This window comes from Ranitomeya variabilis, chromosome 1 (genome assembly GCF_051348905.1).
Source record: "Ranitomeya variabilis isolate aRanVar5 chromosome 1, aRanVar5.hap1, whole genome shotgun sequence".
Classification (NCBI taxonomy): Eukaryota; Metazoa; Chordata; class Amphibia; order Anura; family Dendrobatidae; genus Ranitomeya; species Ranitomeya variabilis.
In genome coordinates this window covers 522,800,670-522,821,355 of record NC_135232.1, presented here as the reverse complement: position 1 = coordinate 522,821,355, position 20,686 = coordinate 522,800,670, and the positions used below count along the sequence as shown (strand labels likewise).

The 20,686-nt window shown below is 44.6% G+C and overlaps 1 protein-coding gene across 1 annotated transcript in view; it reads left to right on the top strand.

Moving 5' to 3' along the window:
- The window catches only part of CIMAP1D (CIMAP1 family member D), a 122,271-nt gene that overhangs the window by 33,313 nt on the left and 68,272 nt on the right, over positions 1-20,686 (top strand). The window contains exon 3 of the mRNA XM_077253977.1: positions 11,109-11,222. Within this exon, the coding sequence (XP_077110092.1) occupies positions 11,109-11,222 (114 nt within the window). The remainder of the gene's footprint in view (positions 1-11,108; positions 11,223-20,686) is intronic.

Below are 20,686 nucleotides of genomic sequence, written 5' to 3'. Positions count from 1 at the left end.
GCGACGTGTGTTGCAGAGATTTCAGGCTGGTAGACCTGACTCTTGTCCACCTGACAGACTGTTTGTTCCTGATAAGTGGACCAGCAGAGTCATTTCCGAGGTTCATTCCTCGGTGTTGGCAGGGCATCCGGGAATTTTTGGCACCAGAGATCTGGTGGCTAGGTCCTTTTGGTGGCCTTCCTTGTCGCGGGATGTGTGTTCGTTTGTGCAGTCCTGTGGGACCTGTGCTCGGGCTAAGCCTTGCTGTTCCCGTGCCAGTGGGTTGCTTTTGCCTTTGCCTATTCCTGAGAGGCCCTGGACGCATATTTCCATGGCTTTCATTTCAGATCTCCCGGTGTCTCAGGGCATGTCTGTCATCTGGGTGGTATGTGATCGTTTTTCTAAGATGGTCCATTTGGTACCTTTGCCTAAGCTGCCTTCCTCTTCCGATCTGGTTCCTGTGTTCTTTCAGAATGTGGTTCGTTTGAACGGCATTCCTGAGAATATTGTGTCTGACAGAGGATCCCAGTTTGTTTCCAGGTTCTGGCGATCCTTTTGTGCTAGGATGGGCATTGAGTTGTCGTTTTCGTCTGCCTTTCATCCTCAGACTAATGGACAAACAGAGCGAACTAATCAGACTCTGGAGGCTTATTTGAGGTGTTTTGTTTCTGCGGATCAGGATGATTGGGTGACCTTCTTGCCATTGGCTGAGTTTGCCCTTAATAATCGGGCTAGTTCCGCTACATTGGTTTCGCCATTTTTCTGCAACTCTGGTTTCCATCCTCGTTTTTCCTCGGGACATGTGGAGCCTTCTGACTGTTCTGGGGTAGATTCTGTGGTGGATAGGTTGCAGCAGATCTGGAATCATGTGGTGGACAACTTGAAGTTGTCACAAGAGAAGGCTCAGCGTTTTGCCAACCGCTGCCGCGGTGTGGGTCCCCGACTTCGTGTTGGGGATTTGGTATGGCTGTCTTCTCGATTTGTTCCTATGAAGGTCTCCTTTCCTAAATTTAAGCCTCGCTTCATCGGTCCTTACAAGATATTGGAAATCCTTAATCCTGTGTCCTTTCGCTTGGATCTTCCTGTGTCGTTTGCCATTCACAACGTGTTCCATAGGTCTTTGTTGCGGCGGTACGTTGTACCTGTGGTTCCTTCTGCTGAGCCTCCTGCTCCGGTGTTGGTTGAGGGCGAGTTGGAGTACGTGGTGGAGAAGATCTTGGATTCTCGTCTCTCCAGGCGGAGGCTTCAGTATCTGGTCAAGTGGAAGGGCTATGGTCAGGAGGATAATTCCTGGGTGGTTGCCTCTGATGTGCATGCGGCCGATTTAGTTCGTGCCTTTCATGCTGCTCATCCTGATCGCCCTGGTGGTCTTGGTGAGGGTTCGGTGACCCCTCCTTAAGGGGGGGGGTACTGTTGTGAATTAGACTTTTTGGCTCCCTCTTGTGGTCACTAGTGGTATGACTCTGGGATTGTCTTTTTGCTGTTTGGCACTCACCTGGGTCGTTAGTCCAGGGGTGTCGCTATATTAACTTCCTGGATCCTTAGTCCAGTGCCTGGCATCGTTGTAATCAGATCCTTCTGTTGCTCCTGTCTGCTGGTCCTGGCTCTTGCAAAATTAAGCTAAGTCTTGCTTCTTTGTTTTTTGAGTTACTTGCTTTGCTACTATTTTTGTCCAGCTTGTACTAAATGTGATTTCTGACCTTGCTGGAAGCTCTAGGGGGCTGGTGTTCTCCCCCCGGCCATTAGACGGTTCGGGGGTTCTTGAATCTCCAGCGTGGATATTTTAATAGGGTTTTTGCTGACCATATAAGTCATCTTACTATATTCTGCTATTAGCTAGTGGGCCTCTCTTTGCTAAATACCTAGCTCATTCTTGTGTTTGTCTTTTCCTCTTACCTCACCGTTATTATTTGTTGGGGGCTTGTATCCAACTTTTGGGGTCTTTTCTCTGGAGGCAAGAAAGGTCTTTCTTTTCCCTTCTAGGGTTAGTTAGTTCTCCGGCTGGCGCGAGACGTCTAGAACCAACGTAGGCACGTTCCCCGGCTACTTCTATTTGTGGTGCTAGGATTAGATATATGGTCAGCCCAGTTACCACTGCCCTATGAGCTGGTGTTTTGTGTTTGCAGACTTGGTATTGATTCCTGAGACCCTCTGCCATTGGGGTCATAACAGGAAACAACCCAGCAGCAGGATCTCTACTTTCTCTTTTCTTCAAGGAGGATCAGGAGTAGCAGTGTTAAAGACCTGCAAAACATCCATATGTCTGCTCAAACTGTCAGAAACAGACTCCATGAGGGTGTTATGAAGGCCCAACTTCAACAAGTGGGTGTTGTGCTTACAGCCGAACATCAAGCAGGGCGATTGGCATTTGCCAGAAAAAAACAACATTGGCAGATTCGACATCAGGTTCACACTGAGCATAGACATGACGGAGTCTGGAGACGCCATGAAGAATGTTCTGCTCCTTGCAACCTCCTTCACCATGCCCGGTTTGGCAGTGAGTCAGTAATGGTGTGGGGAGGCATTTCTTTGGAGGGCTGCAGAGCCCTTAATGTGCTAGCCATAGGTACCAGGATGAGATCCTCAGACCCATTGTTATACCATATGCAGGTGCACTGGGCCCTGGGTTCCTTATGATGCATGACAATGCTAGGCCTCATTTGACTGAAGTGTATCAGCAATTTCTGCATGATGAAAGCATGGATGCTATGGACTGGTGTGCCCATTCCCGAGACCTGAATCCAATCGAGCACATATGGGACATCATGCCTCGTTCCAGCTGCCAACAACACGTTGCACAACAGACTGTCCAGGAGTTGACTGCTGCTTAAATAAAGGTCTGGGAGGAGATCCTTCAAGAGAACATCTACTGCATCAGCAGGAGCATGCCCAGACATTGTAGGGAGGTCATACAGGCACGTGGAGGCCACACACACTACTGAGCATAATTTCCTTGTCTTGAGGCATTTCTACTGAAGTTGAGTCAGTGTGTAATTTGATTTTCCATTTTGATTTTAAGTATCATTAAAAATCCAGACCTCCATGGGATATTAATTTTGATTTACATTGATCATTTTTATGTTTTATTGTTCTCAACACATTCCACTTTGTAATGAATAAAAATTTGCAACTGAAATATTTTATTCAGTGATATCTAGGATGTGTAATTTTAATGTTCCCTTTATTTTTTTGAGCAGTGCATAAGAATTACAGGTTCACTTCCCATTTGTTAGTGCAGTCTCAGGGCTCTTTGAGACATCAGTTTTATCATTGTTTTTGATCAGAAATTGGGCAGTGTCTCAGTTCTTAGTTTTACCGTTAGAGCTGCTCCGAGTTTCATAAGTTTTTCTTGGATAAGAAATAAAAAAATGTTTCTCCAGCTTCTCCCATCAACCAGTCCATGAAAAACGGACAGAACATACATGGCATCTGAGTGCTGACCAATTTCCTCATAGAGCCTTAGTCTTGCATTGGCAAGAGACTACTCTGTCCAACTAAAAAATCAGACATAAAATATACCCCTAAGCATATTGTAAGCGCTATCCATGAAAAATACTCATAGAATCATGCAGTATGTGAAAAATAGATGTCTGAATTCTTTCAGACTTCATTGCTCTTCTGTCTGATGATGGAGGAGCATGTAATCAGAGGAGCATGTACCTGGGAGCAAGAAGAGGAACTAACTACAGTACAGACCAAAAGTTTGGAAACATCTTCTCATTTAAAGATGTTTCTGTATTTTCATGACTATGAAAATTGTAAATTCACACTGAAGGCATCAAAACTATGAATCAACACATGTGGAATTATATACTTAACAAAAAGTGTGCAACAACTGAAAATATGTCTTATATTCTAGGTTCTTCAAAGTAGCCACCTTTTTGCTTTGATGACTGATTTGCACACTCTTGGCATTCTTTTGATGAGCTTCAAGAGCTAGTCACCAGAAATGGTCTTCCAACAATCTTGAAGGAGTTCCCAGAGATGCTTAGCACTTGTTGGCCCTTTTGCCTTCACTCTGCGGTCCACACCTTTTTTGTTAAGTATATAATTCCACATGTGTTAATTCATAGTTTTGATGCCATCAGTGTGAATTTACAATTTTCATAGTCATGAAAATACAGAAAAATCTTTAAATGAGAAGGTGTGTCCAAACTTTTGGTCTGTACTGTATATGGATGCTCTTTGTAGGGTAATGTGTGGCCCTCCCTTCTGTTTGTTGACAACTAGGACCTTTTTTTACTAAAGGAAACTTTTCTGGATATCTAAACTAGGTGAGACTGTTCCTTTTCATGCATCCTAACCATATTAACTTTGTATGATTATTGGGACTCTATAATTCACTGCACAATAACTATACTTTGACTTTACTCCAATTTTTGTCTGGTATATTGACTGTGCTTGTCTATGCCTTAACCCCTTAACGATCACCGATACACCTTTTAAGGGCGGCAGTTAAGGGTTCTTAAACCACAGCCCCACTTTTTAACGGCGCTGAGGTTTAAGGCTATAGCGCCCCCCAGAGTCGGAATTTTTCCGAAGTCTCGGCTACTGGGGATAGCTGAGACCCCAGAGAATATGATTCCGGTTGGTTTTTACCGACCCTGTGTTGTGATCGCTGTTATTAACGGTATAACGGTGACCGCAAAAAAATTGTGATTTTCCATTTAATTTCTCTCTCCTCTGATGTGATTGCACATCAGATGAGAAAGAAATAGGGTCCCCCGATCCCCCCTGATAGCTCTATTATGCCTGGATTCTTCATCATCTCCCTGCAGCCGACGGCCCCCGGCAACAATAGGAAATTGTTTCTATTGGTTCATTTTGATCATTGTGATAGACCGTATCACAGTGATCAAAATGAAAAAATAGTAAATAAAACCCCCTTTTATCACCCCCTTAGTTAGGGAAAAATAATAAAATAAAAAATATATATATTTATTTCCATTTTTTCCACTAGGGTTAGAGCTGGGCTAAAGTGAGCTGGGCTAAAGTGAGCTGGGCTAAAGTGAGTTGGGCTAAAGTTAGGGTTAGGGTTGGGCTAAAGTGAGTTGGGCTAAAGTTAGTGTTGTGCTAAAGTGAGTTGGGCTAAAATTAGGGTTAGGGTTGGGCTAAAGTGATTTGGGCTAAAGTTAGGGTTAGGGTTGGGTTAAAGTTAGGGTTAGGGTTGGGCTAAAGTGAGTTGGGCCAAAGTTAGGGTTAGGGCTAGTGTTAGGGCTAGGACCAGGGTAGGGTTAGGGCTAGGGTTAGGATTAGGGTTAGGTGTTTGTTGGGGTTAGATTTGTGGTTAGGGTTAGGGTTAGGGTTGGGATTAGGGTTATGGGTGTGTTGGGGTTAGGGTTGGAGTTAGAATTGAGGGGTTTCCACTGTTTAGGTACACAGGGTGTCTCCAAGTGTGACATGGCGCCTCCATTGATTCCAGACAATTTTGCATTAAAAAAGTCAAACGCTCCCAAACAGTGGCTTTTTCCCACATATGGGATATCGGCATACTCAGAAGAAATAGCACAACAAAGTTTGTTGTCAATTTTCTCCCGATACCCTTGTGAAAATAAAAAAAATTGGTTCCAAAGTAAATTTTTTGTGAGAAAAGTAAAATGTTTTTCCTTTTTCCTTCCACTTTGCTTTAGTTCTTGTGAAGCACCTGAAGGGTTAATAAACTTCTTGAATGTGGTTTTGGGCAGCTTGAGGGGTACAGTTTTTAGAATGGTGTCACTTTTGGGTATTTTCCGCTATATTGACCTCCAAAAGTCACTTCAAATGTGAGGTGGTCCCCAAAAAAATGGTTTTGTAAATTTTGTGGGAAAAATGAGAAATTGCTGGTCAACTTTTAACCCTTATAACTTACTAGCAAAAAAAAAAAAATTGTTTCCAAAATTTTGCTAATGTAAAGTAGACATATGGGAAACGTTATTTATTAAGTACGGTATTTTGTGTGACACCACTCTCTGATTTAAGGGCATAAAAATTCAAATTGTGAAATTTTCGCCATATTTCCATTTTTTTTTAAATAAACGTAAGTCATATCGAAGATATTTTGCCACTAACATGAAGTACAATATGTCACGAAAAAACGATCTCAGAATCACTGGAATCCGTTTGAAGCGTTCCAGAGTTATAACCACATAAAGTGACAGTGGTCAGAATTGGAAAAATTGGCTTGGTCATTAAAGGGAACCTGTCACCCCGTTTTTTCGGTATGAGATAAAAATACTGTTAAATAGGGCCTGAGCTGTGCATTACAATAGTGTAGTTTGTGGACCCCGATTCCCCACCTATGCTGCCGAAATACGTTACCAAAGTAGTCGTTTTCGCCTGTCAATCAGGCTGGTCTGGTCAAAAGGGCGTGTTGTCTTCCCCCAGATTTTGCGTAGTTTTCCGTTGGTGGCGTAGTGGTGTGCGCATGTCCAAGGTCCAGAATCCTCGGCCAGGGGATTTAAAAGAGCGCGCTGTTCGTTATTCATTGGTGATCGGTGGGCGCGGCCATCTTCCTTTGGCCGCGCGTGCGCAGAAGCGGCGCTCTGCTGGCCGCGGCGCTCTGCTGGCCGTGGCTTCAGGAAAATGGCCGCCGCGATATCCATCTGCGCACGCGCGGCATCCCGCGGCCATTTTCCTGAAGCCGCGGCCAGCAGAGCGTCGCGGCCAGCAGAGCGCCGCTTCTGCGCACGCGCGGCCAAAGGAAGATGGCCGCGCCCACCGATCACCAATGAATAACGAACAGCGCGCTCTTTTAAATCCCCTGGCAGAGGATTCTGGACCTTGGACATGCGCACACCACTACGCCACCAACGGAAAACTACGCAAAATCTGGGGGAAGACAACACGCCCTTTTGACCAGACCAGCCTGATTGACAGGCGAAAACGACTACTTTGGTAACGTATTTCGGCAGCATAGGTGGGGAATCGGGGTCCACAAACTACACTATTGTAATGCACAGCTCAGGCCCTATTTAACAGTATTTTTATCTCATACCGAAAAAACGGGGTGACAGGTTCCCTTTAAGCAGAAAATTGGCTCTGTCACCAAGGGGTTAAAGAGATTTATTTATTGACTGGATATATCAGTGTGCTTTGAAGACACTTACTCTAACAACCACCACTGACTATACTATATGTTTTATGTGCGTTAGTTTTTTTCCTTTCTTATTGAGGGCCTTCTATTTTAAATAGCAACATTAAAAGTTATATTTTAATTTATTACACCTATCTTGCTCTAAAAGACATCTAATACACTTCTAAGCATATCATAAGTAAGGGCTCATACTCACTTGCTCGAAACTCAGATGAGTCTCTTATGGCAATACCCGGCACTGCACCTGGCACAGAGGAGCGGAGCGTACGGCTGCATGTATTCCTATGTGGCCGCACGCTCCGATCTGAGTGCCGGCAGCAGCGCCGGGTATTAACATGCGAGACTCATCCTAGTATCGCGCAAGTGAGTGAGTGCTATCTGTGAAAATTACTGATAGACTCATACAATATGTGAAAAATAGAAGTCTGAATACTTTCAGACTTCATTGCTCTTCTGTCCACAAAATGTCTGATGATGGAGGAGCATGCAATCAGAGGATTAGCTTTCCCATATGCAGTGTTATTCAACACATTTAAGTTGTCTCTCCACTGGGAGAATCCCCTTGAAATAACAAATCAATTAACAATGGGTTCTATGCATCTTTCATCTATCACGTGTGGTGCAGTGACCCACGTTACAGCCAGGGGGCGCTGTGTGTGCGCTTCAAGATGCGCTTGTAGGCATAATGGTGATGAGAGAAAGTCTGGCAGGATTATAAATGGTCGGTATGTGTGTCGCAGAGGAGGACACTCTGCGCTGTCAATCTGCAGTTAAGTTGGTGTGCTGGGACCTGTAGTCCCACAAGTAGTTGTGTAATGCTAATGGGAGATTGGCAGGGCTAGTTATGAGAGATGGGAGGGTCGAACTAGCCACACACACCCACACTCCCACCCAGGGGAGTGGTTACAGGTAGATAATGTGACCAGGGTGTGGGTCACATGTGCCTGGGAGGTTCCTGTGTATGGAGCCGTGTGTTCCTGTGCAAGGTCCTGGACTGACAGTGTTGGAGGCTCTTGGGATTGGAGTCGACCATCCAGGTCGACGGTCTCACAGTGCTTCCAGGACAGTGTTGGAGGCTCTCGGGATTGGGGTCGTCCTGGAAGCACTGTGAGACCATCGACCTGGACGGTTCTGTTGTGGACCTTGGACTGACGTGGAGTCTACCTGTGGAGCAGGAGTTCCTAAGAGGTAACCCCTGGTATGGGGAAAAAGAACTATTGCTGAACTGTGCAGTCACCCGGTGACTGGAGGGATACCAGTGTGACCACTGAAGGATTTGTAAAGCCAGGGGCTGACACAGACTGCTTGGGGCCCCTGTGCAGGAAATGTGCCTGGGCCCCCCTCCTTTTAAGGCGACAAAGCTAAGGGACTGTGCTATACATAAGTGAGTACACTATACTAAGGGACTGTTAGACATAATAATCGATAATAATGTCTTCCTCCACCTCCCCCTGTTCTTAAACCCATTATTAATCCCCTGCATCCCATTATTGCCCTCTCCCCCACCCCCCATGATTGACCTCTTCACCACCTCCATTATTGCTTTCTCCCCCACCACCCCATATCATTGCCCATTCCACCACCTCCATCATTGCCTCCTCCCCACCACCCCCATCGTTGTCCTTTCCACTGCCACCATCATTTGCTCTTGTCCCACCACCCCTATCATTGCCCTCTCCATCAACCCAATCATTGCCTTCGGCCCCGTCACCCCCATCATTGCCCTCTCCTCCACCTACACACACACACAGCACCATTCACCTCTCTGCACACACACACCTCACCTCTGCTCACACAGTATCCTGAAGCCGCACCATCGCTGGCAGCTTCCTGTCTCACACAGCCGTGGCGCTACATGATTATGTCATTCAGCCGCTGCTGTGTGGCAGGAAGCAGGATGGATCCATTCCCTGCAGCTCCGCTGCCTTTTTCTCTTGCAGGCAGCGGAGCTGCAATCCCATGATGGCAATCTGGCCAGGGGCCCCCCGGAGACGGATAAACTGGCCAGATTGCCCTCATTATTAGCCACCCTGCAGGCAGGGATGGTTTTAGGCAAAATGGGGCCCTAGGCAAAGTTTAAAATGGGGCCTCAAATCCTAACATATTGCACATCACACAGAAGCATTTCTGTTGTATTTACAAGCGCTGAGTTCAGGCCACTAAAGGAATGTGATCGACAATACTGAAGTTGTTCAACGCTTGTTTCCCAGCCTCTTTACACCATCTGAGAAAGAATGATGGGAACAGAACAATCACTAATAGATCACTAACAGATCACCATACAGTATTATGTTACCAGCAGCACACCTACAGTTTACAACGGCGATGTGCTGCTGAGAACAAAGATTTCTGTTCCGGCATAACCAATCCAATCAATGGATGAATAGGCAGCATTTTACTTGTTTATTATAATACACCTCATAGTCCTCAATATATTATAATGTGCACCACAGTCCTCCATATTGTAAAATACACACCGCATAATCCTCCATATAGTATAATACACTCCTCAGTCCTCAGTCCTATAATTCACTTCCCACAGTATAATGCACCCCATAGTTCTTCATATAGTATAATGTATTCCCCATAGTCCTTGATACAGTATAATGCAGCCCACATATAGTATAATGCAGCCACCCCATAGAGCATAATGCAGCCACCCCACAAAGTATGATGTAACCCCCATGGAATATAATGCAGCCACCCTCATATAGTATAATGTAGCCCCCCCATAAAGTATGATGCAATCACCCCTCATAGAATATAAATATAATACAGCCCCCCATAGAATATAATACAGCCCACCTCCCCATAGAATATAATGTAGTCCCATCAAAGAGTATGATGCAATCCTCCCTCATAAAATGTAATACAGCCCCCATAGAATATAATACAGCCCACCTCCCCATAGAATATAATGTAGCCCCCATAGAATACAATGCACCCCCCATAGTATATAACACAGCGTCCCCCATAGAAGATAACGTATAATGTACCCACCTTAGTATACAACACAGTCCGCATAGTATACAGCGCAGCCTCATAGTATACAGCACTGCCCGCATAGTATACAGCGCAGCCTCATAGTATACAGAACAGCCTCATAGTATACAGCGCAGCCTCATAGTATACAGAACAGCCTCATAGTATACAGTGCAGCCTCATAGTATACAGCGCAGCCTCATAGTATACAGCGCAGCCTCATAGTATACAGCGCAGCCTCATGGTATACAGCACACAGCCTCATGGTATACAGCACACAGCCTCATGGTATACAGCGCAGCCTCATAGTATACAGCACACTGCCTCATAGTATACAGCGCAGCTCTCCCCCCCAGAATGGCCCCACAGTCCAGTACTCAGTTATAGAGTAAAAAAAAAACAACAAACAACACAGCACACTCCTCACCTCTCCTCGTGCCCGCGCTGCTTCCAGTTCCTGCTCCTGCCAGCACACAGTGAGTGCGCGGCAGTGTCTGTCAGAGGCAGAGCGGGAAAAGATGAGAGATGGAGCGTCAGCTGACGCTCTCTCCTCCATCATTGCTTTGAACTGTACCGGCAGACGCCGGTATAGTTAAATGCGGCGGGGGAGTCGGCGCTGGCGGCAGGCGTGCCCCCTGCCTCACAAGGGCCCCATAGCAGCTGCATGATGTGCCGCTAGCTGGGGGCCCCTGGGGGAGCGAGGACCTAGCCAGCTGCCTGCCCCTAACGCCGGCCCTGCCTGCAGGGGCCCCCTGGAGCCTCCGGGCCCCTGTGCAGCTGCACAGGTTGAACAGGCGGTATGTCCGCCCATGTGTAAAGCCATATATAATGAACTGTTTGTGTTATGGTTTATGACGTTTAATAAACCAGAATAGACTGTTTAAAGTGGAGAAATCGTGCCTGAGTGCTTAAATCCCATGCTAAGCGAGTGTTCCCCAACACCCTCAGGTAGCGTATCACCACACATGTTACATTCTATGCTTTCATATTTAGCATGACAATATTTTGCTTCATTCTATTTTTTTTATCTCTACTTTTAGTATATGGGATTTCTTTGTTTGTCTTTTTTCACTAGCTCATGTCATTGATTGTAGTCCAGGACCTCGATATTATGTGGAACCATGCCTAACACGTTTTGGCCAGAGTGCTGGACCTGCATACTCCATACAGGCTCGAGGCAAATCAGCAGGTAAGAGTTAAAAATATGAGGATAGGAAACACAAGAGTTGTTCCAGTGCCATCCATAGCAGGAGCTGGCTGTAAGGGCTCATTTCCACTTGCAAGAGAAAAAACTGTCCGTAATCTGGACCGAAAAAACGGATGTAGCGTATGCGATTGTCATGCGATTGTCATGCGAGTGCAATGCGATTTTTAATCGCACCATCCGTTTTACATCCGTATGACATCCGTATGCAATCCGTTTTTTTTTTCTCTGCAACTATTTTTATACAGTCATTTACAGGACCATTTACAGTGTTCTATGCCACAGAATGGTAATGTATCCGTAAAAAACAGACGGAATACGGATGGTCCGTATTCCATGCGTTTTTTTTCTCGCACCCATTGACTTGCATTGGCGAGTCTCGTCCGAGACTCGCAGCAAATCGCAGCATGCTGCGATTTTTTTCTCAGTCCGATTTCGGCTGAGAAAAAAATCGCAAATGAAAAGACACCTATTGAATAACATTGGTCCGAGTGCAATCCGATTTTTTATCGGATTGCACTCGTCCGTTTTCCTCGCAAGTGGAAATGAGCCCTAATACTCAGAAAAGCTCCTGCTGCTTGTGCTTGGACTGAAGAGAGCTCAAATCCCAGCACTTTAACCCCTCAGATCAGATACTGCTGTAGTCAAAGTGCCATATAAGAAGTTTGATAGAGGGAAATAATTCCTTCTGTCAGCCCATCAGTACCCCCGCAGTGTGATTGCATAGTGCCAATGTTTGCTATGGCAGCGATGGCCTTTGTGTCTGCTATATACCAAATACCAACAGATCTCACTCGAGTCGGGGTCTGTGATAAACCCGCACCTCCCCACCCTGCCTAACGTCACTATTACATCAGAAGGATCACATGGTGCAGTCTTCCTACTTGCACCAATGTGACGTTCTGCACTATCTGGGGATATGGTCATAGACAAGGTCAGCTTGGTACAGTTTTACACAGACACCCTCTGTCCACACAGGCCCAGGGAGGCAGGTGAGTGAGAGGATGTGGCCCACACAGTCACAGACATGGCACCACACTCGCCTACAACCCTGACAGGCTGAAATGCCCCTTTCACTAGCACCAGTGAAAGAGACCGCTGCCAGCCTGGTAGGACCATCGCCAGTACCTCGTTAGATGTAAGCACAGTCCATTAACGAGTTATATTGGGCCAGAAACCTGCCCCAGTAAGATGGAAAGTTAAACCGAGAATACGGACGTGAGGATTCATGGATGGAGATAAAAGAGCAGCCCAAGATTAAATTATGTATTTAATCATCTTAAGCGCACACTAGACAAAACACTATGTACACAATGGTTATACATATACAATGGCCAGATATGCAAATACGGTTGAAGTACAAAAGATATGAGCAAATGGATCATGTCACTTACCAGTTTGATGCTCATCCGTGTGTGCTTGACCACAGGGGCATGAACTGCCAGCTGATTTCTAGTTCCTTCACAGCACGTTACTGGACATGTTCCCCACTTTTGAAGTAAACAGCAAGTTTAACACAGAGAGAGAGACCACATGACCTTACACTAGCCTTTATTCCCTTTGGGTCACTCCCCTACTGCTCTCTGGGCTGAACCTAAATCCCCTCCACTTTGCCACTAGCAGCTAAAAACTTCAAAACCTAAGATGGGTTAACTCCTTATTGAATTGTCCTAGAGAGGCGGTTTTGATGTCATCGGATCTGGCCGGTTCCCTGCTACACATTGAGATCAAACACAGCTTTGCCACCTGGCTCCTGCTATCCATTCTACATATCATCCCACCCTAGGGTGCTAGAATAGATCAAAACCCTGGAAGGTGTTTGGACCGTTCCAGAGATCTCGAAAATGTAACCGGTGTATGACTACGATGTACTATAAGTCCATATTCTTCTTATGAAATCATAGCTGACTCAACAAAGCAGTTAAACCACATGGTATTACCATTGGGTCTTTCTGTAGGAGCTTGTATCCTAGCTGCTGGTGGGGGCGGGAATTTGTTCTCTGAAGCTGAGAAGGCTTGGCCTCCATGCTGAGCCAGGTTTCCTGTTACAGCTGCACAAAGGAAGGAGGTTTTATAATCCCATGCGAAATATTATACAAATGATTGACATGAAATTATATCTCCAATATTCTTCACAGGGTCTAATAGGCTACCTGCCAGTTTAGGTAATGCTCTGCACATTAAAAGTGCAGTGTATTATCAATGCAATCATAGCACTAGTAAGTATTGTACTAGTAAGGACTAGTAAGTATAGTAAAAATAGATAAATAAAAAAATGTTTTTTTCAGTGTACTTTAAAGAAGCCTAATATCTGTAGTGCCACTGACAGTGTCACTGTGGCCTAGATGGCGCAAGCTGGGGTCCGGGACCAAGGGACGGAAGTGTAAGGAGCACGGAGCACGGTTCATGCAGTAAGCACAGGACCTGAGACAAGATAGTCACATGACTGCAGAGGGGCAGAGCTACCGCACGAGAGGACTGGGAGATAGCTGAGAGAGCGGAGCACAGGACAGAGAACAATGACGTAGTCAGTGGGAAGCCAAGGGTCAAAAGCCAGATGAGAGCAAGGTACCAGGGACAAAACCAAAGAGTAAATCAAGACAAGTGAAGGGGTCAGAGAACCAGGAAGGACAGAACAGTACCGAGCAGAAAACAGAGGCAGGAGTCAGGGGACAGTATTGGGTCATACACAGCAAAGCACACAGACACTGAGGCACAGCTATTACATAGAGTAACCTTGGTCAGAAACCACAAGCCGAGTAAACGGAAGTATCACTGACACCTGACCCATGAACCAGCAGCATTAAATAGCTGCCCCAGAACCAGAGAGAGGCAATCCTAGTTAACCCTGCCCTGACCAGAACGGAGGCTGAATAATCCCTTCCAGAGTCATGACAATATCCCAGTTTTAACCTCTTACTGACATTGTGCGTATGTACCTCAAATCCCAATTTTAACCCCTTACTATTATTGAATGCCCAATATTGTTTGGCCCAATCTGTGTGTGAAGAGGGCTCAGAAGCTGAGCCTGTATCTGTTTAATACCTGTCCACGATATTCCAGTCCATGCTTCCTTCCACTAGGTCCGCTGCCCTCTGTTGTGATCCACGTCTGGTTTTGCAAGTTGCCTAGTATTGATCAATGACATCGCCTCACTAGGCCTTTTTAAGGCTCACTGACACACCAAATTGTGTTTCAATACTTTTTGTTTGATTTTCTCCACTTCATGTGCACAATATGCTAACCTGCCTCTTTCCTTGCTGACTACATTACATGTGTCCTGCGACTCTTGAGACTCTTGAGTGTACCATGTCCTTGCCCCCTTCGTTTCATCCTACCAACTGCAGTGACGCCCGGGACCATGTACCCACTGAACTTGGGACTTAGCTGGTTCACTTCACAAAGTGAGCCTAACAGAATCTGAAGACCATGGACCCCAAAGGTGCAACAGCAATGACACCTTTGCCGTGGGATATGGATAATATGCTGGGACTGGTAATGCAACTCACTACAAGTCAACCGAAGCTTGTCCAGGATCTCACAGCTCGTGAGGACACTATGTCACAGATGTCTGAAAGCCCTCTACAAGCTCCTCAATACCTGATACAGCCCAATACGTACCTGCAACACTCTGCTTGGGAAACACCTCCACATTTGTACACTCTTGCATATTTTGATGGAGACATTAAAGAGAACCTGTCACCAGAAAAAATGCTATTAACATTGAGATATGGGGTTAATCTGCAAGTTAATAGCATTATTGTGATCCCCGGTGCCTGCACGTAGCCTAACGTTTAAGAGAGAAAATTAACTTTATTCTCCCCAGCAGCGTTCCCGTTTCAATCATGGGGGAGCAGCGCTGGTGCTGGTTCAGTCACCGCTGAGTATACAGAGCACCGACTGGCTGATTATAGAAAATACAAGGGAATCCACGCCGGATTTTTTAAAATGTATTTATTTATTTATAGCGCAGGCGGTTGGTGATGAATACTCACATCAGTCGCCACCTGCTCTCACTGATATTAGCGGCAGCAGGTGTAGGCTAATGGGTTATAGTCTCATCAGCCGCCACATGCTCTCATTATTATCATTTGAATATAACTCTCATCATTCTCCCTTGCTCGCGCTGAGCACCTGGCGCCGGGGAACAGCGCTTACTGTACGGCTGCTTCTCAAGCGCCAGTACGTGTCACACGTATGACTTCCCAGTGTGTCATCTACATGCACATGTGTGGGACGTTTTGCAGCCTGTGCTGCAGGTAAAAAATTAACAAGTTAGACTGTTTTGCCCACAGTCACACAGTCCTTGGAAACACACTGGCATGGCATAGACCCATTCACTTGATTGTGTCTCCGGTACATGTGAAAACTGTCACCACACGTATCGGAGACATGGACGTGTGAAAGAGCCCTTGGGCAAAGCAATTATCTCATCTTTAGAGATGAACAAAAAAAATTATTTTTGTGCAAAAGTAACAAAACATTAAAAAAATATGTAAATTTCGTAAATATTGTGATTGCACTGTCCCACGGAACAAAGGTGTTTAAAACTTGAATATACTGTATAATCTAGAATTTCTGTTTTTATTGTCCATTTCGCCTCCCAAAAAGTATAATAAAATGCAATAAAAAATTTGCATTTACCACAAAAATGGTACCAATTAAGTCTTAAGCTTGTTATGCAGAAATAGGCACTGATATAACTCTACTAATGGAAAATTGTAAAACATATGGCTCTTAGAATAATGCAACCTTAAAACTAAATGTTTTTTTCAGCATGTATTTGATCATTGAGCCATAGGATAAAGGTATCACTTTATTTGTGCAGCACGACAAATAGCGTAAAGTTTGAAATACAAACAAAAATAGTGGCAGATTTTCCAGGAAAAAAGTATTGTATTGATCTTTTTATTGACTGATAGCAAACCAAAGTAATTACAAACCTCAAACTCAATAAATGTATTCAACAAATAATTGCATAATATAGAGTTATTACAACCAGTAAATAGAAAATTATCCAAGCAATGGCATATTTTTTCCATCTGGAATTCTCTCCTGAACAACCCAGTGAGAACAAAGGTTGAAAAGGTCTTGAAGTATTAACATGATTATGGAAATTCCATTGAAAGACACTTATCAACAAAATAATTATCATCAAATTGCTAATGTAGGAAGTTAAACCAGCTAGCTTTAAAGGGAATCTGTCAGTAGGTTTTTGCTGTGTAATCTGTGGACAGCATGAGGTAGTGTCACAAGCGGGTCACGTACTTGGAGATCTGCAGTTAGAAAGTCACTATGTATTGTGAATCACAGATCTTCCATTTAGCCAATATGTTTGTGTTTCACATTAAATGGATTTAGTTTCATTTGGTGCTGAACATGTTAACAACCCTTTCTATGCTGGATAGAAACTTGCAGCTCCATCTCACAGCTGTTCCTGACCTGGTAATTTCCTCTCCCTATAAAATCTGGTCAGACCTAATCATCCTTGCCAGAGAAAGCTTTGCTTCATAGGTCCTTGGAGACACTGTGCTGAATAGAAAATCACTGTGTCACTGTTCCACCCCTCAGTGTGTCTGGGATGCAGTTACTGACAGCTTGGCCGTCCAATCCGGTAAAGGGACGTGTTGAAGCTGTCATTACTTTAATTGACAGCTTAGCCAACCAATCTGGTACAGGGGCGTGCTTAGCTGTTAGTGTCTTGATTGACAGGCCGACTATCCAATCTTAGATTGGGAGGAGTCAGCTATCTCCAAGTGTTCATTATCCCGGGTAAATGCCATGCTACTTAACTGAGCTGTTTCTCTCAGACCTCTGCCAGATGTACATTCAGCTAGTGAGGTTTGTACTCGTGCCTTGAGTTCTGCATGCTTGATCTTTTGTTGCCTGACCTTGGACTTCATTCTGACCATCCATCTGTTTAACCCCTTTTGCTCAGATCCGTTATCCTCCAGGTAGTCTGACCTCGGAACGTTACCTGACCAAGCTTTTCTCTCTTCATACCCTCCTGGCTTTTGACTTTGGAATCCTTGACCATTCTGACTCACGGCTTGGTCGTGAGAAGTGACTAGGAGCACATTATGTCTGGCCAATATGTTTCACTTTTTCACCAGTATGGATCCTGTTCACACTCTTTATGACCAGGTTGCGAATTTGATGCAGATGATTAAGGATCTGGGTAAGGATTGCCAGAGTCTGCAGTCATCACAGTATTAGTTGCAGGGTAAGATAAATAAATTGATGAAGACCCCCCATTGCCCCCAATGCTGGCAGTAACTGTGACATCAGTACCCTCTGATGTACAGTTGGTCTCTCCCGAACTTGAGATATCCCTCCTGTGAGGGATGGCACAGGGGAAGGGGTGTGTCAAGTTCATTCACCTCTGGGGAGGGGAGAGGAGGACCTAGCAGGGATTGGCTATCTAGAGCCACCACTTGCCCCAGGTCAGTCAGGGAACTGCACAGAGGGCAAATAGTCACCGGAAAGGCTTCCCTTATTGGTACGAGTTATTGAGGCACTCCCAGTGAGGGGAGATATACATCACCAGTCCAGGCTGGGGATATACAGTTATATGAAAAAGTTTGGCACCCCTATTAATCTTAAACTTAATGTTTTATAAAAATTGTTTTTTTTTGCAACAGCTATTTCATTTTTATATCTAATAACTGTTGGACACAGTAATGTTTCTGCCTTGAAATGAGGTTTATTGTACTAACAGAAAATGTGCAATCTGCATTCAAACAAAATTTGACAGGTGCATAAGTATGGGCACCTCACCAGAAAAGTGACATTAATATTTAGTAGATCCTCCTTTTGCAAAAATAACAGCCTCTAGTCGCTTCCTGTAGCTTTTAATGAGTTCCTGGATCCTGGATGAAGGTATTTTTGACCATTCCTCTTTACAAAACAATTCCAGTTCAGTTAAGTTTGATGGTCGCCGAGCATGGACAGCCCTCTTCAAATGATCCCACAGATGTTCAATGATATTCAGGTCTGGGGACTGGGATGGCCATTCCAGAACAGTGTAATTGTTCCTCTGCATGAATGCCTGAGTAGATTTGGAGCGGTGTTTTGGATCATTGTCTTGCTGAAAGATCCATCCCCTGCGTAACTTCAACTTTGTCACTGAATCATGAACATTATTGTCAAGAATCTGCTGATACTGAGAGGAATCCATGCGTCCCTCAACTTTAACAAGATTCACGGTGCCGGCATTGGCCACAGAGCCCCAAAGCATAATGGAACCGCCACCAAATTTTACTGTGGGTAGCAAGTGTTTTTCTTGGAATGCTGTGTTTTTTTGCCGCCATGCATAACGCCTTTTTGTATGACCAAACAACTCAATCTTGGTTTCATCAGTCCACAGGACCTTCTTCCAAAAAGAAATTGGCTTCTCCAAATGTGCTTTTGCATACCTCAGCAAACTCTGTTTGTGGCGTGCTTGCAGAAACGGCTTCTTTCGCATCACTCTCCCATACAGCTTCTCCTTGTGCAAAGTGCGTTGTATAGTTGACCGATGCACAGTGACACCATCTGCAGCAAGTTGATGCTGCAGCTCTCTGGAGGTGGGCTGAGGATTGTCCTTGACTGATCTCACCGTTCTTCTTCTCTGCCTTTCTGATGTTTTTCTTGGCCTGCCACTTCTGGCCATATCAAGAACTGTACCTGTGTTCTTCCATTTCCTTACTATGTTCCTCACAGGGGAAATTGACAGGTTAAATCTCTGAGACAGCTTTTTGTATCCTTCCCCTGAACAACTATGTTGAATAATCTTTGTTTTCAGATCATTTGACAGTTGTTTTGAGGAGCCCATGATGCCAGTCTTCAGAGGAGATTCAAACAGGAGAACAACTTGCAAGTGGCCACTTTAAGAAGCTTTTCTCATGATTGCATACACCTGGCTATGCTATGAAGTTCAAAGCTCAATGAGGTTACAAAACCAAAAAAGTTATTAGATATATGAAACTGAAATAGCTGTTGCAAAAAAAAAACAATTTTTGTAAAACATTAAGCTTAAGATTAATAGGGGTGCACAAACTTTTTTATATAACTGTGTGTGTATATGTATGTGTATATATACACTCACCGGCCACTTTATTAGGTACACCTGTCCAACTTCTTGTTAACACTTAATTTCTAATCAGCCAATCACATGGCGGCAACTCAGTGCATTTAGGCATGTAGACATGGTCAAGACAATCTCCTGCAGTTCAAACCGAGCATCAGTATGGGGAAGAAAGGTGATTTGAGTGCCTTTGAACGTGGCATGGTTGTTGGTGCCAGAAGGGCTGGTCTGAGTATTTCAGAAACTGCTGATCTACTGGGATTTTCACGCACAACCATCTCTAGGGTTTACAGAGAATGGTCCGAAAAAGAAAAAAAATCCAGTGAGCGGCAGTTCTGTGGGCGGAAATGCCTTGTTGATGCCAGAGGTCAGAGGAGAATGGGCAGACTGGTTCGAGCTGATAGAAAGGCAACAGTGACTCAAATCGCCACCCGTTACAACCAAGGTAGGCCTAAGAGCATCTCTGAACGCACAGTGCGTCGAACTTTGAGGCAGATGGGCTACAGCAGCAGAAGACCACACACCGGGTACCACTCCTTTCAGCTAAGAACAGGAAACTGAGGCTACAATTTGTACAAGCTCATCGAAATTGGACAGTAGAAGATTGGAAAAACGTTGCTTGGTCTGATGAGTCTCGATTTCTGCTGCGACATTCGGATGGTAGGGTCAGAATTTGGCGTAAACAACATGAAAGCATGGATCCATCCTGCCTTGTATGGAGCATCTTTGGGATGTGCAGCCGACAAATCTGCGGCAACTGTGTGATGCCATCATGTCAATATGGACCAAAATCTCTGAGGAATGCTTCCAGCACCTTGTTGAATCTATGCCACGAAGAATTGAGGCAGTTCTGAAGGCAAAAGGGGGTCCAACCCGTTACTAGCATGGTGTACCTAATAAAGTGGCCGGTGAGTGTATGTATATATATATATATATATATATATATATATATATATATATATATATATATATATATATATATATATATATATACATGGTCAAAATTGTTGATAACCCTCGCTTAAAGACAGAAAAACCCACAACGGTAACAGAAATAACTTGAATCTGACAAAAGTAATAATAAATAAAAGATCTATGAAAATGAACAATTGAAAGTCAGACATTGCTTTTCAACCATGCTTCCACAGAATTAAAAAAAAAATAAAACTCATGAAACAGGCCTGACAGAAATGATGGTACCCCTGAAAATAATGTGACAAAAGGGACGTGTTAAATCAAGGTGTGTCCACTAACTAGCAACACAGGTGTCTACAATCTTGTAATCAGTGAATGGGCCTGTATATAGGGCTACAGATAATCACTGTGCTGTTTGGTGACATGGTGTGTATCACACTCAACATGGAGCAGAGGAAACGAAGGAAAG